This window comes from Amphibalanus amphitrite, unplaced genomic scaffold (assembly GCF_019059575.1).
Source record: "Amphibalanus amphitrite isolate SeventyFive unplaced genomic scaffold, NRLGWU_Aamphi_draft 000174F_arrow, whole genome shotgun sequence".
NCBI lineage: Eukaryota > Metazoa > Arthropoda > Thecostraca > Balanomorpha > Balanidae > Amphibalanus > Amphibalanus amphitrite.
Genome location: NW_024881669.1, coordinates 320,895 through 345,950, shown reverse-complemented (window position 1 = coordinate 345,950; position 25,056 = coordinate 320,895). Strand labels below are relative to the sequence as shown.

General features: G+C 49.7%; 2 protein-coding genes across 2 annotated transcripts in view; both read right to left on the bottom strand.

The window, feature by feature from the left end:
- Nucleotides 1–3,850, bottom strand: part of LOC122383818 (innexin shaking-B-like) — a 43,067-nt gene extending 39,217 nt beyond the window's left edge. The window contains exon 1 of the mRNA XM_043370601.1: nt 2,972–3,850. Coding sequence (XP_043226536.1) covers nt 2,972–3,520 — 549 coding nt within the window. The 5' untranslated portion in view covers nt 3,521–3,850. The remainder of the gene's footprint in view (nt 1–2,971) is intronic.
- A 1,289-nt stretch (nt 3,851–5,139) lies between these two features.
- On the bottom strand, nt 5,140–23,266 carry LOC122383830. Its single transcript, XM_043370627.1, has 9 exons — nt 22,832–23,266; nt 20,414–20,536; nt 12,533–12,636; nt 12,073–12,211; nt 11,662–11,819; nt 9,387–9,505; nt 9,001–9,170; nt 8,474–8,667; nt 5,140–7,399 (listed from the first exon to the last, which is right to left on the bottom strand). Exons 1-9 carry the CDS (start codon nt 22,988–22,990, stop codon nt 5,815–5,817), a joined length of 2,751 nt encoding a protein of 916 aa, XP_043226562.1. The 5' UTR covers nt 22,991–23,266; the 3' UTR covers nt 5,140–5,814.
- Nucleotides 23,267–25,056: the final 1,790 nt, after the last annotated feature.

Sequence of the window (25,056 nt, the reverse complement as noted above, 5' to 3'; positions counted from 1 at the left end):
CAAAATTTCAAGTTCATAACTTTACCAGGGGCGGCTCCAGAGCACTGGGAATTGGGGGGTCCTATTCGTGAAGCGAGTCATTTGGGCGAAGATCACGATGCTGATGCATTATAACTGTATGCACCAGTTTTCCGAACAGTGAATGAAAGGTATCATGTGATAACATATACAAAGTTATTATGCATCCTCTTTTGACACGTTTTTGCTATAATAGGCGGATCCAGGCGTCCAAAAAGGGGGGTTATTTTTTACCTCCCAACATAGGTGCCCTGACACCGCCTATGCATGACCAATACAATTTTAGTCGTTCTCTCATAAGAAAATTGTAACATAACAAGACCATTGCCACCCTTTTTAGAAACAGTACCAACAAAAACCTTATTTACTATACTTTTTGTGTACCCCCAATCTCAATGATCTGTATCCGCCTATGATTTTTGAAAATGCATATTTTTAGGATCCATGTGAATTCCTGGTTCATTCTCTATCGATCGGCAAAAGTTGCGTTAAGATTGGTTCAGAAACCTGGCCGTGATAAACAGTCTAAAATGTATCTGCAATTTGCCCGTTTTTCCCCCCTCTACCCCCCCCCCCCTATTGACATTTTTTAATTTTTATTTTTTTTTTAGAAATGTAGATCACGTTGAGCGAAATCGAACGCCGTTTGAATTTTGAAAATCGGCCCGTTAGATCTCGAGATATCAAGGGGGGGGTCGTAAACAGCCCCCCCCCCTGCCACTAATAGGGGTAGCCAGGAGCCTGCCACTAATAGGGTTAAGCACCTGCACTCTTCAACGGGCAACCACCGAGCGCCATGGGACTCAGTCCCATGCGACTTGATTTAGACGACTCTTATCATCTTAGGCATTTACGCATACGAAAGTTAGGAGAGAACCTGGGAGATTTGCGTCAACGCTCGACGTCTTCAGTTTGTATTTGTCGCTTGGCGTCAGCTCATCATCCTGAGGTTTACATACTGTTGACGTCTACCACTTTATCTTGAAACTCCTGGTTACCGGATGGCCACTGACCACTGCCACTGGCGCCACTGCCAGACCATCCCTACACGATCGGCGAGCAATGACCGCCGAAGCGAAGTAATTTGGTTCAGGTTCCTACTACCGAATTTCACGAGGTAGCCAACATTCTAATAAACACTAGAATTTTACCAATAATGGTTAAGACAGCCATATTCAGTCCGGACTCAGCCCAGATTCGGATACGGGACAAATCGGATCTCCATGAAACCCGCAGACAGAAGAGCCCTTGTGGTAGGAAATAAGTGGCCCAAACCATTCGGCGGCACTCCTAGCCGTTTGACCTACCTAGAGCAGTCAACAATAGCTACGGCCCCCTAATCTGCACATCAGATTGTGACCAACCACCGCCCTCGTCATCCTCAGGATAAACCCATCCGCATCCCCCTCACACTCCCCCTGTCCGGGCTGGCGGTCACCCCACCTGACAACCGTTGGATGAGGTCGGGCTCCACCGGGACCTGTAATTCCTCTCTGGGGTGACCGTTTGGGAGACGAGCGGACTGTCCCAATAGGGCAACCTGGTCCCATCGGGACGGTCTCGCCTCCACGTATCACAGCCAATGTCCCGCACAGGTGAATGTCTACGCCCTATCCAAATATCCCATAGCTCTTCATTGACCTTAGGCCGAAAGAGCTCGCAACAAAAAAGCAAGCAAGTGACCCACCCAGTGGAGCACCCGAGCCAGGGACAGGTCGAACGGGGCCTGGAATCAGCGGTCGAGCAATAAGTCGAATAATAAGTAAGGAATAAGTGGAGTAAGACGAAAAATTGATTTTTTTCCAATATTCGAGCACAAAAAAGTGCGATACAAGAAAGGAAGAATGGCGAGGGACATCATTCGATGGCCCACAGACCGTAGCAACTCTCCTGGCAAATGGGCCGTGCTCTTTGTTGACCTCTTTAGTCTTTAGTCTTTATGTCAAACAAAGGTGTCGCCGAATGGTTTGAGCCAGGACTTCCCAACACAGGGACTCTTTCATGTGCGAGTTTCAAGCCGATGAGAGTCATTCTAAATCTGGGGTGACTGCTGAGTCCGGGTGTGGGTACTTACATGCGTCGGTTTGTTGCCATTTCACGCTGCCCAGATCAATTGAGGTTTCATAGTCGCCAGCGGTTTGCAGGTTACTGCGGTCTATGGGCTGTCGAATGATGTGCTGCGCATCGCCATTATTCCTATTCGTATCTAGACTGTACAGTTGTATACCTATTCAGGAACTGCTGTACAAGCGCTTTTTTCGACCTGACACTTTATAGATCTTAGATCATCACGTGACATTTAGAGATAAAATTCATAGTTTCAGGTCATGGCAAGGCAAGGTGCCATAGGTAAAAGCATCCCAGCCAATCCCCTCATGGGATTTTGCGATGCATCCATAAACTGAACCCTCCAGAGTCGAAATCGGGAAAATAGAAAAACATTGGAAAACGACCCAAGTCCCTTTGCTTTACATTCAACATCGGCACATACATAGGTAGCGAATACCTATTATTCCGATCAATGCATAATTAAATGTGTCAGGGCGCCCCTCCCCCCACCTCCAAGTTCAGCAGCCAACAAAGAGAAGACGACCCAGCCCAATCCGCAGTCAGCAAAGTGGAAATCGTTTCAATCAGCTCGTCCACCCCCCCCCCCCCCTCCCTCCCTCCCTCCCTCCACCCGGCCCCACCTGGCCTCGTGTGAAATGATATGCCGCCAGGCGCCACTGCATTGGCATTACCTGAATGACTAATGAGCTGTGACACACATACTGAACGTTTATCGATCTTTCATACTGTCTAGCATCTTGGAAAAGTGACATTCCAGCTGATCCAGCACCTGCACAATTAAAGTCATTGGAATACTGAGCTGAGGATCACGACCAGCCGACACGGACAAGCTAGCACGGACCTCGATCGTTACAGTTATAAAGTAAAAATTAAGTATACTTACTTGAAAGAACAAGCAGAAGCAGACCCACTGGTAATACTTGATGTACCTCACGTCGTCTGGATCTTTTGGCTTGCCGATACCTGGGTACACGATCTCGCCCAGGTCTCCTGGCGTTTTGCCAACTTTGAGGTTGAACGCAGACGGAACATGGTATGTTGTATGAATCCAGCAAAAAGTGTTGACCACATCTTCAGGAATGTCCTTGGAGTGTATGCAGTTGATTGGATTTCCGACATACTGTCGCGTGGTCACCAAAAGTGAAAACGATATCAAAATTAACACGGTCACCGAGTAGTGTATCCGAAACACTGTTGCGTCCGTTTTAACATGGCTGACTTTGATAAAACTCTTGAGCCCCCGAAAGATATCCAGCATTGCGCCTATGAAGGGAAAGTGTTCTAACGGCCTCAGACAATAAAATCTCAAATCCACAGCAACACAGATCTCTGGATCAGCCAAAATCACAAACGACTCCCTTCCCACGCAATATCTTTCAGTGCGTCGGTTTTCTGCTTTACAAACATTCCCGGTAGCCTCCTTCATTCTCATTGGTCGCTGGCATTATCAAGAGCATAAAGAAAGAAAAAACGCTGCATAGATAATGTTCTTGCTGTTTGAGATCAAGTACGGGCTAGTAAATGTTTCCACGTAAATCGACGTATCAAAACGAGTGCAAAAACGTGCTATTTCACCAGGATGATGAGAGATTTAGCAATGTGGTTTGTTCAACACAACTATTCACTCTTTCACATGAAGAAACACAAGCTCGAATGCGTATGAAGATCAGTCGAATGTGGCAGTCGCTGTCCCGTGTTGCACACCTGACGCACGGCCGCTGCCACCGACCGATCCGGCCCGTGCGGCTCCCGCCGGCCGACTGAGTGCCAGGAGCCCGGCACGCTACGGGAGCACCTATTCAGCGGCAAGGTAATAGGCATCCGCATCAATAGCACTGATGAAAATATGACATAGTAAGCGTATTAATGTTTGGTCGATACGGTATTGTAAGAGCAGAAGCGCGGAGGGCAGCCGGCAGATTACGTATCTATCACGGCATCTTATGGCTTCTGTTCAGAGCCATTCAGTGTGGCTGTGCAGTGTGCACCAACATAAAAATAAATACATTATCTGTTTCGAATCCACGTTATCAATGTGTCAAACCACGACTTTCTCCAATTTTTTTTTTTCTGGGTCGAGTGTCACTGCAGAACGCCAACCCAGTCAGCAATTTGGTCTGGCTCAAGTCCGTTTTGCCCCGGTAACTCCGACATGCCAAATTTGGACCGGTGTAAACGGAACACCGTCAGAGCCGGGGTTTGGGTGGAGTTCGATATGGCTCTATTCCGGCTAGTCAGCCTTTGCTGTAGCACTCCCGAGTTGGTATGGTTTCGGACCGCCAAGTCTGGTTCAAGTCCGGCTCCCTACGTCCAGGTCCGGCTGCCTCGAAGCTGCTCTGGCTAACTGTGGCTGAAGTACGGTTGAGGATTGAGGTAGGCGGCACGGCTGATACGGCTTACGTCCGGCTGTGGTGCGGGCGAGCTCCGGGATCGTGTGTCAGCTGACAGCTCCAGTAGAGCCCCAGACCATGCCCGCACCTGATGCCTCGGCAGGAGTAAGATGCCGAGAGCTAGCCAGAGTAAAACCAGCTACTGGCCCAGGCCAAATTTGCTGGCTGGGAAGCGGAGGGTCTCAAATGTAGGAGACTAGAACACGACTGTAGAGAGATGAGGGATGGCTGTTGAGTGTTGGCATAACCCCCTCCCCGCTACCCTTGCTCCAGGCCCACATAACGACGAGGATGAACGGCGTTGTTGAGTAGGTCAGACTTAATCTCATACGTAACTTAGTGATTTTTAGTTCAGCTAGCCGATGTCATCAACAATCAAGTTGAATTGTATCGATTGACAATGATAAATATCGATTTTATATATCGATGTCTTTTTTTCTCTTGGGCTGCGAAGCCGATGAATTTTCCGCGACCACGACCCCGAGTCCAGCTTCGCTTCCAAAATCGATTCCGACCGACTCAGACTCCGCAGCCCTGATTTTATCACATAGCAATGAGACCCATTGCACATTTTGGACCCATTAGGTATATCTCGAGACCCAATACAAAGCGTTTCACAATTTCTATTTACGACATTTTGAAACTTTCAAACAAAAATGAGTTAGGATTATGAGTATTATTTAATGCTTAAAATGTTAAAGGTGAAAAACATTAGCTAAGTTTCGCAATTCGCATACCAATATTCATTCCAGTAAAATTACAAATCCGAATTCCGAAATAACAGTTCCAAATCCGTTACCAATTCTGTCAATTCTTCATTATTCAGATAGTCAAAAATATAAAATAGCGAAGTTTTATTTCCGCTGTTAAATACGGTGTGGAGAGGAAGTGGCAAGAAGTACACAGAGAAGTCGACGACTTTCACACGGATGACAAGTTGTAATTTATATTCAAGTTACTTTTGAGAGAAGACCTGGCAGAACGCACCAGCCACAAACTTTGGTAAGCCATGATGTCCGGTATGCCAGTGGACTGAGCTGGGGAAAAGTCAAATATATTCCCACACGCAAAACCTGAGCGTCTCCGAGGCTCTGGCAACAGCCGAGCCCGCTTGTTAGATTGCTCTGAGATGTTTGTTAGAACTAAAGAGTAGCCTATACGCACCATAAAATGTCAAGATGACACTCGAAACTGGACATCACACGTTACGCCCTCACGGCCTCGGGGCTGGATAGGAGAATGCGTTAGACCCCGGCCAATGGCGGGTCCGCCCTGAGCGCCCCATCACATCAGTGCGCAGGTTATAGTACTGTATCCGACCCAGGCGGCAGCGGTTCTACATGCAGGGCATCCACAGCTCGCTGTGGCGGCAGTACTTGGTCTTGAATTGGCGTGTCAGTGCGTCCGGCTCGTAGCGCGGCGCCTGCAGCGCGATCTTGCGCGCGAAGCGCAGGTAGGCGGACACCTCGTTGACGATGGCCTTGCTGTCCACGGGGTCCTCGCAGGCGTGGCGCGTCTCGCCGTTGAAGGGGAACGTGCGACACCAGCCGCCGACCTTTGGCGGCGCGAACCGCCAGTCGCGACCGTTGCCCCACTTGTTGTGGAAGGCGTGCCAGTTGTAGGCGAGCATGAGCATCTCTCGCTCCTCGCCGCCGGGCCGGCCGCACAGCGGCTCGGAGGCCGGCTTTGTCTGCGACAGTTTGACCCAGGGCGAGGTGGGCGCCGGCTGCGGCCCCTTGGGCACCAGGTAGTGGGTCTGACAGGTCAGGTAGGAGGGCAGCCCGTTGCTGACCGGCCGCAGTGTGGTGATGATGCCCAGCTCGTTGACCAGCACGGTGACCGCAGAGGCCATCGACTGGCCGCCCTCCTCGCCGCCCCAGAACGGGTTGCGCTTGTTCTGCCGGCGCGTCCTGCGCGCCTGACGCTCCGAGCGACTGCTCTCGAGGGCGCGCGCCTGACAGCTCTCCTTCTCGGCACGCAGCTTGTCCAGGAAGGAGCGCACCTTCAGCGGGATCTTCGGGTCGGGCTTCTCCAGTTCCCTGGCGGCCTGCAGCTGCGAGCCGCGCTGGCCCGCCTCCACGGCCGCACCCGAGTCGGCACTCGGCTCCGGGTCGGCGCTGGAGGCCACCGTGCGGTCGCTGCTCAGCGTGGTGGCGCTGGAAGTCCGCTTACCCCGCGACCGGCACCCCTCGTCCGACGGAGCCTTTCTGGCTCTCTGGTACTTCCCGCCGGCGCCGTCCTCCCTCCTGAACTTGTCCTTGGACTTTCTCCTGCGCGCCTCCAGGCTGCCGCTCTCCAGAGTGTCCGAGCTCTTCCCCCATTTAATGCTGGCCGGGCTGTGCAGCAGGTCATCCACCGAGGCGGCCCGGGCCGAGCCGCGCCGCGCCGGCCGGCCCTCGCTACCAGAAGGCTGCGGCCGAGCCCCGCTCCCCCGCAGCAGCACCTCGCTGCCCTCGCGTGACACGCAGCGGCGCGCGCGCAGCTCAGTCCACGACCCGGCGCCGGCCGGCGGCCCCAGCTCGGGGTCGGAGCCGGCGGCGGCGGCGCACGGCTCCTCGACCAGGCCGGGCTCGGAGCCGGCGCACGTGGTGTCCGAGCGCGGCGTGCTGTCGCCGTCGGCGCGCCGCCAGCAGTCGAGCGCCACCGAGCCCGACGACATCTGCCGGTCCGAGCTGTAGATCACCGTCAGACAGTCGTCCGAGCGGCGGCGCCCGCAGTCCGGCCAGGTGTCCGTGTCGCTGGCGCTGGCCGCGTCGTCGGCCCGATCCGAGGCCGTGCGCTGCTTGAGACGCTTCTGGCGCACCGAGGACGAGCTGGCTTCCTTGGTGACCGGCTGCGCCGCCTGCTGCTCGTCCGCCTCCGCCTCCTTCCTCCGCCGCCGGGCGGCGTTCTGCTCACGGATCTCCTGCACCGTCTTCGGTCTGCGAACAACACAAAGGTCACCACTATCAGAGGTCGTTAGCAGAATCGACTGTCCTTACTGACGATGGCTCAATGCCAGCAGTCCAGGCAAACACCCCATGCTGCGACATTTAGCCTGGTCATTGCGTTGGCTGTCGTACGGTCCCTGAATACACGTAACGTGGCTTACACACTCAGTTTGTTTGCATACTCCAGGCCACCACACAATGTTGCACTCGTATATGATGTTCTATGTGTGCTGAGTCCATAAGGTGATACGAATGGAATGACAAGACGAACTTTTGGAAGAATATTCTTAGAACGCTTACTGTCTTCCAACTGCGAGTCAAGTCCACTAAAATCATTTATTATGTTCTAATAGTTGGCAACAAATCGTCTTTTAACTACCATATTACATTACGATCTAATCTAGCCAGCCTGACGTCGGCCGTCAAAAGGCACTCTCAAACAGACCGCTGCCAGTGAGACCGCCGGCGGGTCCCACCTGGTGAAGAGTTTCTCGTCTGGCGCCTCACCTGGTGAAGAGCTTCTCGTCGGGCACCTTACCTGGTGAAGAGTTTCTCGTCTGGCGCCTCACCTGGTGAAGAGCTTCTCGTCGGGCACCTTACCTGGTGAAGAGTTTCTCGTCTGGCGCCTCACCTGGTGAAGAGCTTCTCGTCGGGCACCTTACCTGGTGAAGAGTTTCTCGTCTGGCGCCTCACCTGGTGAAGAGCTTCTCGTCGGGCACCTTACCTGGTGAAGAGTTTCTCGTCTGGCGCCTCACCTGGTGAAGAGCTTCTCGTCGGGCACCTTACCTGGTGAAGAGTTTCTCGTCTGGCGCCTCACCTGGTGAAGAGCTTCTCGTCGGGCACCTTACCTGGTGAAGAGTTTCTCGTCTGGCGCCTCACCTGGTGAAGAGCTTCTCGTCGGGCACCTTACCTGGTGAAGAGTTTCTCGTCTGGCGCCTCACCTGGTGAAGAGCTTCTCGTCGGGCACCTTACCTGGTGAAGAGTTTCTCGTCTGGCGCCTCACCTGGTGAAGAGCTTCTCGTCGGGCACCTTACCTGGTGAAGAGTTTCTCGTCTGGCGCCTCACCTGGTGAAGAGCTTCTCGTCGGGCACGGGCCACTGCGGCGAGATGGTCGGGTCGTTGAGCGAGGTCGGCAGTCCGATTAGGTCAAACAGGTCGTTGAGCAGCGGCTTCTTGACATAGATGTCGACGTCGCTGTCGGCGGTCAGCGACGGGCTGAGGTTGACCTCCATCAGCCAGGGGCGCAGGTCCGAGTCGATCTGAGCCAGACACACAGATACAGGGGGCCGGGTCAGCAGACGGTGACACTGAAACTGCAGTATTGCATCGCACCACGCCGCATTTCGCATACAATAGACCTCAGCTGAAAATGCAAATAGCGCCATTTCAGACTGTCCTTAATAAACGGTGTCGTCACTCGTCAGCGCCGAAAAACACACGTTGTGATTAAATATTTTTATTACGGAATAGGGAACATCGTTTCTAATGTTACGATGACCTTTGCTTGTGCAATGTTCTGTTGCATTTAACCGGCAAATGGCACCCCTTTCTGACTTTACGATGCTCCGGAGGGAGGCACCGACCACATTTACCAGTATGTCGAACCCGTAGAGTTCGTAGCAGTTTCGGGTGACGGGCACGTCCTGTATGTGGCTGAGGACCGTCAGCGAGATGATGGTGTTGACCCGCTGCCAGAGAAGCCAGTCCTCGACGCCCATCTGGTGGAAGTAGTGTCGCAGCTGCGACAGCGTCCACTTGCTCCCTGGCGGCGGAGCGGCGCAGCGGTCAGCAATCGAATATGCATGGAGCCTGCGTCTCCGGTCAGCAACCAATTATTAAGGCATCGCCAAAGCGAGTAATACCGCCTAAACTTGGATGTGTTCAATATCCACATCCAGTTCGATATACTATTCTTGTCAAGGCCAGTAACCACATCAGTCGTATAAAATAGTTTTCTGACGGAAGCACTGATACCAACCTGCGCCAATTCGTTCCTTTTCAACAAAGTAGGCTGGTCCCAGTTTGTTCAAAGACGTATTGGTTAAATGTGAGAACTTGTTGTCCAAGTACATCATGTTGTACTTCTCTGTGCTGAATCTGTGGGCAGCATAAGGCGATGGACATTGTAATTGCGATACGCAGCAAAAATTCTTAACGGTTCTCGACAGAGCAGTTTATCTTAGTAGCCGTCACCCATTCTCGACTATTCATTGAGAGACAAACATTTTTTCCACCCTTAGGACATATCAAACCTCGTTTTTGATCACCCACCCTTGTTCCGAGCTGGCGAGGTCAGCTCTCGATGGGGAAGCGCCCGAGAAGCGATGAAGTGAAATCCCGTCGGATTTATCGTTAGCGCGGCTCGCCGGCTCGGTAGCCTGTCTCTCAGGACGGGCTGAGACGCAGCAGCGCGCCAGCTGACGGCCACTTGACAGTTGACAATAGCAAACTTCACAGCTTCAGAAATTATCCCGCAAATAAACTAAAGACAAACCGTCGTGGCTGGGTACATGAGGTATAAGTGGCTGTAATAATTTAAACAGCAACGTCACCGCGTGCCGCAACCGATCGTAAATCATCAAGGCGGGAAGCAGGGTTTTCACGAATCATTCTCTTTGTTTTGTTTTGTTGGGCTAGGTTCTTTCGGCTGGGCGGGTCCTTTCTCGAACGAATGAAGCTTGAAGATGCTGGAGCAAACACGCAAGGCACTTTCGGGGTGTAATAGCCACGTATCTCCACTTTTTGGCAGTGCCGAACTGCTAAACGCTAACGCTGGTACAAGGCCGCTGGTAACCTTATCTACAGACATCTCCAGCAGGTTATCCGTTCGATATGTAATGCGGCACAGCATAGTTGCAGGCGTTGTACACTAGTGACATCTAGCGGCGAACAGAAAAACCTTAGCTCCGTGCGTAAAAAGGAAAGATGAGCGGAAAGTTGATTATACCTTAGGTCAGGAGTTAGGAGTCGATGGATTTTTGGTGACTTCGACGAGTCCGGCTCCGGCTTCAAAAATCTACTCCGACTCCAGCTCTGACTCCGAATATTTCGCTAGTCAAGCTCAAGCTCATGTCGAAGATCTTTCTTTTGCCCGTGAAACAATCCTTTGTGCTTTCCAAAGCCTTACATTTAAAACAAACTTTATAAATAACCTGCAAAACTAAAAGCAGGTTCTGGCGTATGGGCCAGCTTGTGCTTCTTTTCGCTGAAAACGCTCGTCAAAAACAGCAGTATGGCCTAAGCTTCGACAAAAGCTATTTTGGAAAGGTCAACAAGCTTACTATTCTCTAGGAAAACATGTAATAGGGCATGTTTTGTTAACTCCGACTCCGCAGTCGGAGTTGGTATTTTTTTTTTTTTTGCGACTCCGACTCCACACCTCAGCCCTGCTTTAGGTCGCATTTTCTTGGCTTTTTTTCATTATTTTCCTTATCAAATTTGAGGAAAGTACGACGGCAGCAAAAACCCATTCGTTCCGGGTAATAAGACCCAATCCAAATGAAACCAGCCGTTTTATCACAGGCCACTATTTTTCACACCTCCAATAATCCGTCGGAGGGCCAGAAAAACTATTTCTGTCCTGGGTGGCGCGGCGTTTGGAAGGCGGCACCGTCACGCAGCCCCTCGGCCGGCCTCATTCGCCTCATCCATTTGGGTGTCGTTGCCGGGCCTGCAGTGGGTGCTCGCGTGTCGCCGCCGGCGCACCGCCGGTGTCACGTGACAGCCCCGTGTGCCGGCCGGCCGACGGCGCGCACCGGTCACGTGACGGCCGGAGACCGTCCGTCGGCCGTGCGTGACGGACGGTCGCCGGGCAGCCGCTCCACTTTTGGGAGCCGCCGTGTCGAATAGGACAGCAGAACCGCCAGAAACCAACATTCGCAAATGGCCCCAGGTAATCTCAGAGAGCCGCCGCCTTCTGCATACTTCATTGGGTGGAGGCACGTTTTTGAGCCGCTGTCGCATTACTTAAGAGGCCGTACCCTTCATGGAAAATTAACTTCACCAATATTGCAAGAGTGAGCGCTGTTGCGTGTTCAAAATTGCTGATGAAGTGGCAGACTCATTTGACATGCAAAAGGTCCGTGTAATCACTTCGAAGTACATTTGATGCTAAAAATAATATCACAACGATGCACTGTTAATCAATATAAGAACCCCACTAGATTGCACGAAAGGAAAATAGTGCAGCAGAGCCTGATGTTTTTCGCAAACACACACCTTTCTCCGCCTAATTGTGTCATTTTGCCGCTCACCTGGCCAGCCCCTCCTCGTAGAGGTAGACTGTAAGCGGGTGGTAGGAGGGTATGCAGGCGTAGATGCGCAGGTCGAACTTGTAGCCGGCGATCAGCAGCGGGTTGTGGATGTAGCGCTGCACCACTGCGTTCGAGTCGTACTGCAGCGTAGACAGCTCCTGTCGGCGCGACACCGCGCTCATCAGCGTCACTCCCGCCTCACAATTGCAGGCATCAAATGACTTTTGAGCGCGTAACTCACCTCAAAATATATAGCGGCATGTATGTGTGATGAATCGCAAAACGTATATCCTGAGCCAGCACCCATCTCACTCCATATTCATAAACCCCACGACATTCACGTCGCACCGCGGTCGGCTCGGTCCGCCGCCCCGTCTGTCTGTGTATCCGTTCAATGGGCGCCGCCCTTACCGAGAATATGGTGATGCCCTTGCCCTGGCTGGCGCCGACCGGCTTGCAGATCCAGGTGGCCTTGTCGCCCTCCTCCAGAATGCGCGTGTACTCGGCCACCAGTTTGGTGTAGTCGAGCGGCAGGTTGTACGTCTGTGGACTGCAGAGCGGCCTTACAGGGCTGTCGGCCGGCACCGGCCTCATACCGGCTACTGCGGCTCACTCTGGTCAGCGTGAGCCTGAGCTCTCATCGCCACTAGCCAATACAACGTGACATACTGCGAATCAGCCTATGTACATCTCTCGACAAATAAACCAATATAGTGATTTATTAATGGAAAGCCAATCACAAAAACGCATGGGCACATAGAAAATAATTGCAGGTTGTTTGAAATAGACCACAACACTTTTCGTTAGCATTGTGTTTTTCTATTGAAATATAAAAGTGTTCGTCTTGATCATTGTGGCATTACGTTTTCACCTGTAGTTGTAGATGTTGCCGTAGACTTTGTTCATCCTCTGCAGGTGCCTCGCCAGACAGTCCTTCCGACAGATGGAGTTGGCTCGCGGAATGTGGTTGACAAACTGAAAAGGCAACCGCTGCGTAACGAAACGGTGACATGCTCACTGGTTTATGTTCGAGATGGGTAATTCCTGACAAAGAAGCGCCCGATCAGCAAAATTGTGGGCCATGGACTTATAATGGACTATCTCATGAACACATCCAACCAGGGCCTCCTCTAACATACCCACTGGGTGGGCAAATGCCCACCCAGTCACCACAATTGCCCACCCAGTGGCGTCGATTTGCCCACCCAGAAGCAAATGCAAAAATTCTGGTCCGGCCGGGCGTCCGGTACTACCTTTCTGGTCTTAAGCAAACTGGATGCTGTTTGAAGGTCAAAAAAAGTTTTATGGTTGCCCGATATTCAGGGGCGTAGCCAGGATTTCCTCAAGGAGGGGGCCAAACGCACAGGGGCCCAAGATAACCCCCTCAAAATCCAAAAAGCCATCTGGTTGCATCCAATATTTTTTGGAGGGGGCCCAAATAAATAGGGAAAAATATTTATTAACAAAAATATTAGAACTTAGGGGGTAAGCAGTCCATGGGCCCCTGTTAGATAGGCCCACGAATAGCTTCATAGAGTCGCCAGTCGGTTTTGAGGGCGGTCTGAGGGCCCGTAGGTCGGATGAGGGTTCTTCAGACCGTCAGAGGCCCCTACAGCGCATGAGAGCCTCGTAACTCGTAAGCCGTCTGAGGGTCATATAAGCCGCCTAAGGGCCACTAAGACCGACAAAAGCCCTCCTTGCACTTGCAGAGGCCCAGTCATGCCGACGGAGGGCTCTCTTAGACAAACTAAGGACCCGTTCAGGGCATTTGAGGGCTTCCTCAAACCGATAGGGGTCCCTCAGATCGACAGTGGATCCGATCCGAGCTCCCTCAAACCGATATAGGGTCAGACCAACAGTCGGAACGCATTGATTCTGTTTACACACCGTTGGACCCTAGTTGGACCCATCCCATCCAACTGGCCCCCTGGTTTCAATAGGGTCCCAAGGCTCTAAAATTGGGGCTCTCTTGGCCAAAGTATAACTACTCAGCTGTGTCAAAGGATCTGCCGCAGGGGCCTTTGCGTCGCCAAGGGCCCACTGTGTCAGCCAGGGGCCCCTATAGAATAAGGACCCCTGGCTTCCAGGGGGGGCATGGTCCCTTTGGCCCCCTCCTTGGCTATGCCACTGCAGGTGACAAACGTTCTTCCAGGCGACCAGGGGGCAGGGGCCAGGCGACCAGGCCCCCAGGCGGCTAGCCCTCAAGCGACCGGGGCCCCCTAGGCGACCAGGGGCCCCAGAAAACCGGGGGTCATCGGATGAGTGCAGGGGCCCATTGGGTCATCAGAAGGCCAGAGAAATGAAACTTCGATATCAATTTTCTTCCGAGTAAAAGACGTTTTATCCAGTGTTTGAAAAAAATATCCCGGGGCCTGAGGGGCTCTCCCATGGCGCGTTTTGCGCTCAAGGGAGTGGGCCATTGCCCCCGTGGCCCCTCCCCCTTGGCTACGCCCCTGCCGATATTGTTATTCATGGACAAAGCCAGCTAAATCTCTAAATACGGCTGAGCTGAACAAATAAGCAAGAATCATTACCGGTTCGGGTAGCCTTTACCAGGGGCGTCGCCGACGGGGGGGTCGGGGGGGTCGTGACCCCCCCCCCCCACTCTTGAAAAATGGGGGTGTCGACCCCCCACTTTTTGCGATGTTGAGTATGCTTTTTTAGCTTTTATGTCAGTGAAGCAGGCGTCAGCAACACCAACAAATATGTACATCAGATTCAGAATCGCTTCAAGAGCTCCCTAAAGCCAATTAGCCAATTAGCTTAAGTTCAATTAGCTGTGGGCGGGGAACACCAGCACAACAATACTTTTAAGTAGCCACCATTCTAGTACCTTTTTATCCCTCAAAGGATTGGACGCGCCAAAACTGCCCCGAGCGTTCGTCTGATCGTTAAAAAAATGGTCGCAGTCGATTCGTCGGATCAGTACCTAACTACAAAACTACAAACTAGCCTCAGCCCCATGGCTACCGTCACAACTAGCTGTGCACATGTTGTGGACAGTAGGGGACAGGGAGTCAGATGAGACCGTCTCGGGCTTTCGCAAAGAAAAGAAGTCGCGCAAAAAGGAGCCGATTGCAACGAAACTTCCGGTGCGCTCAAGTTAATCACCTACTTAAAAATAAATCGATATCCCTGATTCAAAAAAAGATGACCTTGGTTCCCTTTTTCATAACATGCTTTTAACCCGCGCCCTGCTGGGGGGGGGGGGGTGTTTGAACACCCCCCTTGTGGTTTTTCGCGAATATCGCGCCGCCGTTTTTGGTACACCTTATCATACATCAATTCTACACATGTTGTGAAAATTTCAGACCAAGGTCATTCAAGGTCAGGTCACCAGGTCACTTAAAGTGACCTCACCTTATAAAAAGTTTCAATGTCTGTCATAGCTACACCGAGTGACCGATCGCTTTGAAACTTTCAGCGATTGCTGAGAGCAATAGCATGTACAAAATGTATTTCTCATAATTTTGATGTCGATGACCTAAGGTCAGGTCAATTTTGCGACCTCCCCATTATAAGTCAATGGGAGAAAATTGAAATGCGCCTCTTTTGGACGAAAGACATTATAAACACTCCCAAACACTGAATTACAAGTGGTTTAGACACACTGAACATGAAAATGATGTCCGTGACCCCTGTTTATGCCCTGAGGTCATCTTAGGTCACGAATGGTATCTAACAGTTTTTCGCAAATAACTTTTGATAGAGGCATGCTAGAGCGATGAAAACGCCTTAGATGTGTTCAGCTCGACGATACGGATCGACTGATATGCAACATGACCCTTTCCGGTCAGGTCATGACCTTGACCTGAGGTCAAATTTTCAAGTTGACCTTTCAAGGTCAAGTTATAGTTCATTCGATGCGTCTTGACGAGAGGAACACGATGCCGGTAAAAGTAAGCTTGTACAAGGCTTGGGTCAAAAGTTATTGCAGAAAAACTGTTTCCGAAAAAATCGGCTATTTTTGCAGTTTTTGCCCCCTGCAGGCAAAACCGTTGACGTTAGGTCAAATAAAATTATTCAGAAAGGGCGTTAATAGGGCTATCGAATGCGCTTTTCCGCGGCGCTGTATCTCTATTGGTTCCCGAGTTATGCGTTAGCTTCTTGGAAATTGTCAACATTCGACCTGGAAATCGGCGAAATTTTGCATTCAATGACCTCTGGTGACCTGACCTTTGACCTGACCAAAAAATTGACCGAAGTGATTTCCTCATTATTTTTGACGCTCTTTCGAACGCCGCCTTCCGCGTATCGCTACGTGGCCCAGGAGCCGAGTTAGAAGGGGGGGGGGTTGTTCAACCCCCCCCCCCAGCAGGGCGTGGAAATCCAGGACCCAGGGGCGTAGGCAGGGGGGGGGCCACTGGGCCATGGCCCCCCCCCTTGGGCGCCGAAGGCGCCCTTTGCGATTGGAGGGCGCCGAAGGCGCCCTCCAATCGCAAATGCAATTGTGATATAATCGAATCGAAAAACAATCGCGACTGGAGGGCGCCCTCCAATCGCGAATGTGTTTACAGGGAAAATACGGATGGATGGCGCCCTCGGAGGACGCCCATTCCAAATACGCCCTCCAACCACATTTGTAGGCTGTAGCTCTCTAAGCGTAACGGTGGTCGCCTATGTAAGCCGCTGTCCTGTAAATAAGCGCCCTCTCACCCGAAGGCGCCCTCCTGTAGGTCGCCACCCTGCTACACATTGCCGCCCTTCTGCTGATCGGCGTCCTCATAATTATTGGCGCTCTCCTACCTATTGAGCCCTCATGTGAAATTTTGAAGGCCGCCTTTCTCCCTTTTGGCACCCTCTTGTTCAGTGCCGCCCTCCTACCTATTGGTTCCCTAGTCCTTCCTGTTGAATGTTAATCGGGGCCCTTCTCCTATTGGCGCCCTCGTGTAGATCGCCGCCCTCCTAACCACTGGCACCCTCCTGTTGATCACCGCCCTCCTATCCACTGGCACCTTCCTGTTGACCAGCGCCCTCCGCACAGACGCCCTCCTGTTCGTGTCATCCTCTTGAGCAAAGGCGCCCTCCTCACCATTGCCACCCCCATTTTAATCGTCACCCTTCCGCTCATTGGCGACTTCCAGTTGATGACCGCCCTCCCACCTATTGGCGACCTCTTGTTGATCGCCACCCTCCTATTGGTGCTCTCCTGTTCCTCGCCACCCTCTTACCTGGTGGCGCCCTCCTGTTGATTGTTGATCGGCGCCCTCCTACCTATTAATGCCCTCCTGTTGATCGCTGCCCTTCTATCCATTGGCGCCCTCCTGCTGCTCGCCAACTTCCTACCTATCGGTGCCCTACTGTCGAAACTCGGGATGTTGATCGGGGCTCTTCTACCTATTAGTGCCCTCCTGTGGATCGCAGCCCTTCTACCTATTGGCAACATCCGTTGATCGCTGCCCTCCTATCATTTATTTACTCCTTTGGCATGTTTTTCAACTTAGTCGTTCTATTGCACATAGTTGATGTCTTGCCTGTGAAAACTGCCACAAATGAACGTGCATTCAGCACAATGAATGAAGTATCTATACCTACCAAAACTATCTACGCTCTACGATGCATAAAACACGTCTTTGGTCTTCACGGATTGATCCTACTTTACGTGCATCATGGCATCTATATGGATTACGATTAAGTATTGTCAACAGGTTCGGGCGCAACAGCAGGCATCTGAAGTTTCGGTGATTGAAACTGGTTATGTGGGTACACTGTATGCATCTGTGAGAAGGCTATGAAGGCTGGTCTGAGGTAATTTGGATGATGTTTACGCATCTCGCGCTCCGGTATCAATCCGATACGGTGATCTGGTGCGTAGATATGCCACCGCCAATAAACTTTTATACATCGACACCCATGAGCCAAGCTTTCTATACAGTTTGTGTGGCAGCGGCCCGACCAAACCTTAGGTATTTTTTACACCTTCAAATTTGGTAAAAGAGCGAGAGGAGCTTTGAACAGTGATCGTATAAAAGGCGTGCCTAAAAAGCGGAGGAAAAGGTTGTTTTCAAAAATTTCGCGCGCCTTCGGCGCAGCATTTCAAGAACACTTGACCTTTTGTGACCTGGAGTATAAAGAATACACACGATGCAAAATCAATGCAGCACGACCTATACGAGGTTACGCAAAAAAAAAACTGGTGGCATGGTAAAAAACGCCTCCCAACCCCCCAACCCCCACTGAGCGATTTTTTATCTCGCGACCGTATGGCGCCCTCCTTGGGTGAGGTGGCGCCCTCCAAACCCTTGGCCCCCCCCTTCGCGATTTTCTAAATACGCCGCTGCCAGGACCCCCAGCCGGGCGCGGGTTAATTTAGGTATAGGATAGTTTTTGGAGCTGATTTTGAACTTAGCGCCAATCTGAACATTTAAGAAGTAGTTGTGTTGCTTATACATATGTATAACATGTTAGGAAGCAATCGGTGGTGGTCATCCACTATTAGGTACTGGTTGATCTGACCTGACCTGATCTACCCCAAATGCATGGAGTCATCATCTTCGTTCAAAACTAAGATAACATTCGTAATCAGAACCTCGAAAAACCATCACAACTTACATTCGCAAAGTTCTAGCAGGTCCCGAGTTTCCCTACTTATTGGCGATGACCTGAGTCCTGAGATGACCCGAAACCTTGTAAATGGGTATCATCGGCTTTCTCTCGTCACGGGCAGCATGCTCTTTTTCTGCAAACCTCTAGATCGATCAGGGCTCGAAAGCATACCTCAGCGTTACTTTAGTATACGTTATACGTTAGCGACTGGGGCGGTGTTTCACGGGACGCTGCTACCACGCTGCTATCAAATTGCGCGAGCTGACGTCACACTTGCGGTAGTGTTGGAGCAACGGGCCTGTTGATGTTTCCATGGAAACCCAATTTGACACGTGTAAAAGCAGCGTGCTGCTATCACCGGTGAAACGGGGCCCAGGAACCCACCAATAGAAGGGCTACAGTGAAGCAGAAAACATATTCGATAGCTCTTTCAACGCTCTTTCGCTAGATTCGCGTCAGATTTCATCTCAGGTCTATGTTTTGCCCATAGAAGGCAAACAGCGAACTGGACAGATTCTGCCGAAACATTTGCTTTGCAATAACTTTAGATTCCGTGAATTTGTATTGTATTTACATATGTTGTCTTGTCACCACCGTGTTTATCTCTTTTGAGACGCGTCACATGAGTTAAAATTTGACCATTCAGAATTAACGTTAAAACGACCTCAGGTCAACGTTATGTCCTGATCGAAAAAGGACCTCCTGCTGCATATGAATGGATCCGTGTTGTTGAGCTGAACAATGAACACCTTCCAGGTGCTGTCATCGCTCTACCGCGTCTTCGTCAAAAGTTGTAGAAAAAAAATGCTGGTGGCCCTCGATGGACATTTCCACTAATGACCTTTCGAGTCATCACTCGCCATAAGTTGCACCCTGTCCCTGGCAATGATGAGCTGATTTGTCATGGCTCCAAAGATATTTTGCGTTTCTGACGAACGTTTTCAAAGCAGGAGGCATTCGTGCTTTTTCTAATTTCTCATTATTTTCTCATGATGAGGTCACGTATTTGACCTGCCTCCAGATCATAGATGTAAATCCTCAGAATCATGAATTGCTGACACATATAACCCCATACATTAGGTATACAGTGTACCAAATTTCGAAGTTATGGGAGAAAAGCTACAAGAATGGCGAGAGGGGAAAGTTTGATAGAGGTATACCGTATGTATAACTGAACTTGACATGGCGACCTGGCCTTAAGTGACCAGTGATAATTTTTACGCAAGTGATGTAGGTAGGTATACCTACCTAATAGGTTATACCAAATTTCGCGGCGCTGCGCGCCGATTTGTTACACGCGCACACACACACACATACGCACGCACAAAACTGGGAAGTGTGGCAAAAAATCACCCCTACCCATCGGGTGAAGACTAGAAACCCGACCCCCCACTCAAAAATCCGTGGCGACGCCCCTGGCCTTTACTACAATGTATTATGTTAGTTAGCCCTCGCCCGATGAGGGGGGTTGATGCACCCCCCTAAGGTTTTTCACAAATAACGTAAAAACGGCGGCGCTCAAATTTCGCATACCCTCTGGGGCAACCTTTTGGCACTTGTCCTGAAAATTTCAGGTCTCTAGTCTTTTCAGGTCAGGTCACCAGGTCACAAACCCGGTACAAGGTCAGGGGGAAATTGGACTAACAGTTAAGCGGCAACCGAATGCCAGAGTTTTTCGTTGATAGCGTGAGTTCTATAGCACGTAGCGCTACCAAATTTAAGACACGACTTGGAGCATCTGTTTGTCACTTGGCCTTGGAGTTTTAGGTTCCAGTGACCCGAGGTCAGGTCACAAGGTCACAAAAACTGGTGCATTGTCAAAATAGCAAGAATACCGAATAAGAATACCTACCTACCACGCAGTTTGCAGAGGGCTGTACATGTAACTCTGGAACGAATCCCTCGAGCATTGCTAACCATAAAACATACGACAAACGTTAACTTTGCAAACTATCATCTTATTTCCAATAACGGCACTGCTTATTTCGCCTCACCCCCGCCCCCCCCCCCCCCCTGGTAACAGGTTATGAAATTGGTTGAACCCCAAAACAGTGGCTGGATCCACCCTTGGGCAGGGGAGTAGCGAAAACTTTGCCCACCCAGTGAAAAATCCTTAGAGGAGGCCCTGCATCCAACAAATTGCATGTCTGGATTGATTTTTACGTGTTCGGTCACGCTGCCGGAGAGAAGCGATCCCGCCCCTTACCTGCCACGGCTGGAGCAGCCGGTGCTGGGATATGGAGAAATGAGAGTTGCGCCACCAAATGTTCCAGTTGTCCACGTGATGGGCATCCTCGTCAAATAAAATCCAACCGCGATCCAAACAAACCTGAAGGAAAGAGAAGCAACACCATTTACGCGAAACCTGAATTGAGCGTACGCACTTATTTGAGGTTTGTCGTCTAAAAAGTAAGTGCACAATCAAGATACGATGCACATTGCAGTAGCAATTACTGCTATCTCACTTCGCTGCGGAAAAAGGCGCTCAACTGCGGTAAACATTACATGCCAAACGTCAGCCGGTCTCGCTGATTTTTCCGTAAGCCCTAACATGTCAACTTATTTTGTTCGTGACCACACCAGAATGATCAGACGCTATGTGATAAAAGGGTCACACAGTCCCGTCTTTTAATACACCAAACTGAGTTTGTAGTGTTCGAGTTGTTCCGTGAAGCAGCCCACAGGGACCCGAGATGCCCGGCGGGATCGATCCTTGCTATCCATATTGCATGCATGCACTTTGTGTACCCAGCTCACGCGGAACTGGTTTCCGTTCAAACCAATATATGGACCACTCAGCTGTTTTGGACAGCAGTGAACTTTTGAGAATTGCGACCTACTTCTAAGTTTATCGACAAAACTTGAAAACCTGGCTGCCGGCGCTGACGGACCGAAAATGCCAGCGGCGACGAGCATTAATAAGGCCGCATTAGCAATTAGTCACCTCGAGGTATTCACCGTCTTCGTTTACGCCACATCAAAGGCGTCTGGATGGTTTGGGGAGAGTTTATTGGGGCGCCAAGACACTGTCAGCGCCTGTTTTACTGGCACGTTCCGGGAGCCTTTTGCAGGGGAATTGACGTTTGAGGGCCGATGTGCTTCAGCGCTGATCACCAGCCCAGGCAGTAGAACACGTAATGGAGGCGGCACATTTTTTAACAAACTTATTTATTTCTTCGCTGCATATCAAGTTTACCAAGCAGCTGCATATATGTGCTTGGCCAAGGAGCCCACAGAGGCCGCCGGCCGGACCCAATGACCCCGGGCCTGGCTCCGGCGTAACCTGTTGAATCGCCGTTTTAATTTTAGCTTCTTTCCGTTTAATTTACAGCCCATGGCAACACGATGGGACCGTTCCTCCATATCACAAACCAGATGAAGGCGGTAGCCAGTGATGCAAGAAGCTGTCGGTTTCAATGGCATATGTCAAGCACAACGGCAGTGGTGGTAGCCAGTGATGCAAGAAGCTGTCGGTTTTAATGACTTATGTCAAGCACAACGGCAGTGGTGGTAGCCAGTGATGCAAGAAGCTGTCGGTTTCAATGACATATGTCAAGCACAACGGCAGCCGTTTTCGCATTAACAACTGTAATTGTGTGCCTTCTTCAACTCGGCTGCATTCGCCAACAAACGGTTTCGAAGCGGCTCGTACCTGACAATTATAGGTACCAAAAGTTATAATTTTGCTGCCTGGAACGGGAATCGCAATGAGATGATTATACTGGCAACCGTTTGGTTGAGCTTAAATCGATCATAAAATTGGGGAATTCGTAACTGGCCACCAGCTCAACAATTCCGTAACTTTAATATCCGGCAGGACCAGCCCAAGACTCCTGAAACACGAACTTAATCATTTACTTTAGCATGCATGCATAACAATTAACAATCCATTTCTTTTATTTAGTCGTCAGGGGATCAAACCATCAACCACTGTTAGCCGTTAGGGGCATTGATCATTTGAAAATAGGAGTTGACTGCTGAATGATCGAGGTACTTAACTTACCTACTTCCCCACTAAAGGACAATCTTATTGCCAATAGAGGATGCCTAATTAATACCTAGTGTAATAAGATTGATGTAATAAGGACCTTTGCCTGATACCTAAGAAAGTAATAGGTACGGATAACTTACCACTTTTGGGAATAAGCTGGCTTTAAAGAGCAATAAATATATTAATCCCCGGAGTGAACGAAATTATGCGCGTAGTTAGATATAAGTAAGAACCAAGTGTTTTAATAAGCTAATAATCAAATGGCTTAATTTGGAAGGAACAAGGTGTACAAATCTTTCCCGGAACATATCCAATTACCAAAAACACCGAACCATTTCATCACGAATCACAATTAACCAGTTTTAGCGTGCCTATAGTGATTATCATGGCATATAATGTATAACGCCGTCTCATTGCCAGCCCCAATCCCCTTCATACTACACTTAGCAGGACCGTCACCTTTGAATTAGCTCCTTCAAAACAATCCTCTAGTTGGCAGCAAAACTAAGCGTTCGACACCGGCAGACCCTAAGAGCAAGTGAATGAAAGACTGTGAGCCTATTGGCAAAGGCAAAAAGCACGTAAATGGTTACATGTCATTTGGATCACTAATCAGACCATGCTCCTACTCACCTGAATAAGCAGGTCAGGTCCATTCAGCTCCGTCCTTCCCGAGACGCGGAACACAACCGGACGATCTCCAGCGATGGGACCCGTTAGAATCATGGGTCCACGGTTGGAGGGCGAGGCGGCGTCTGGTCGCTCACCGACGAGCGGACCCTCCCTGCGCATGCTGGCTGAATTCGTTCAGCCAGTCAGCGTAGCGCCTATCATAACGCTCGTACACTGGCTTCCCCGCCCTCTTACGCTATTGCATTATAAATGCCATCACAATCTAAATCAGGAGAAAATAGGGAGCAAAGACGCCACAGATAGCGGTCACTTAGTGGCGTCAATTCGTTTCGTTGATCGTTTTTAACGCAATAATTTTGATTTTGTGCATCAAACAAATGACTTAATTGTAGATCCTCGCTCTTTTTGCCTACAAAATAGTGCAAAAATGCAAAACTTGTATTTCAAAAACGCCAAGACGCCAACGCACGTGAATTAAGTCGAAAGAACTCTCAAATGAAATCAAATGAAAAAATGGAAACGATGTAGGTGCACTTTGTCCTAAGCAAGAATAGGTACAGGGTACCAATAGGTAGTTGTTTCTAGTGTTGAAAATCATAAGTCTAGACTTAAAGCATAATTACACAAAGCTGAAACGAAAGGAGATTGCAACAAATGGGATGATAAGGTTGAAATATACGTCAATATAAGCTAGTTTCCAGTTAGAAGGTATACGTTGTCACTTTGTCAGTTGCATTTAGTAATACGAGCACGGAGCAACAGTCAACAGCGGAGTGGACACTAGATGGTTTCTGTTAACCCGCGCCGGGCCGGTGCTCCGTGACTTCCGCGCCGGGTCGGGGGGGAGGGGGTGTGTCTGATCACCCCCCCCCCCCGTCTAGCTCGGCTCCTGACCCTGTAGCGACAAGCGGTAAGCGGCATTCGAAAGACCGTAAAAAATAATGACGGAAACCTTTATGCCATTTTTTAGGTTAGGGCAAACGTCAGGTCACCAGAGGTCATCAAATGTTAAATTTATTCCATTTCAACAATTTTGGAAATTGCCAACGGCTACCTCGAGAACCAATAGAGCTACAGTGTCGTGGAAAAGCGCATTCGATAGCCATTTTACGGACCTTCCTGAATTTGTTCTCAGATTTGACCTCAGGTCAATGATTTAGCCTTCAGAGGACCAGAGGGCATAAACTAAAAAGTCGTTTTTGCGAAAAAGTTTTTTTTTTCTGTAGTTACTTTTGACTCAAGGGAGCCACGACATCGGTTTTGCCAGCATCGTGTTCCTCTCGTCAAGACGCGTCTAATGAACTATTAGTTGACCTTAAAAGGTCATTTTGAAAATTTGACCTCAGGTCAAGGTCATGAATTGACAGGAAAAGGTCATGTTGTAGATCAGTCGATCCGTATGGTCGACCTGAACGCATCTGATGTGTTTTCATCGCTATAATATGCGTATATCAGAAGTTATTGGTGAAAACTGTTTAAAGGTAGACTGCCACCTTTTTTCCACAAAACGGTTTTCACTAGATCTGAGCCACCTATGTCCCAGACTGAAGTCGGTTTTCCGAAATTCGAACCCGTTTGCGAGAAATCGGAGACCAAAGTTCAGTTTGATGCCATTTTTTTAGTCCAAGAAAACCGACATCTCTACTGTTTATCGATAACTTTGAAACATGAATTTTCTTATCTTTTGGTAAATATATGTCAAAACTTTGATTGTTTCGACATCAGAGAAGAATTTTGGAGTGTCAAAATAAAAGTTTAACTTATATATTCAGTAGTTCAATTTTTCCAAAAAAGTGTGGGAAATGGGGTTTAACATGGGCCAGACCCATTCCAAATGAGCCATGATTTTTAAATGTTTTACGAACTTAAATGCAAAATAAATTACACATGGCCAATTTCTTATGAAATCATATATTAGTAAATCATAAAATACCTTACTTTTTCAAATAAAATGTAATAATCTTATGACCTTGAAGTCTAGTGATGTGTAAACATTGTCGCTAGACATTAACTGATTGATAATTGTATGATAATCGACAATTTTTTTCGCGATTCACGTGATGATACTTTGTCAGGTGAATTATTAAATTTTGTTTTGTCCAGGGAATAAATCATAGGCCGATCTGAGAAAACTTTTGAAGGTGGCAGTCTTCCTTTAACCTCCACTTGTGACCTGAGATATAAGGAGGGGTCACGGGTGCCATTTTCCAGTTCAGTGTGTCACG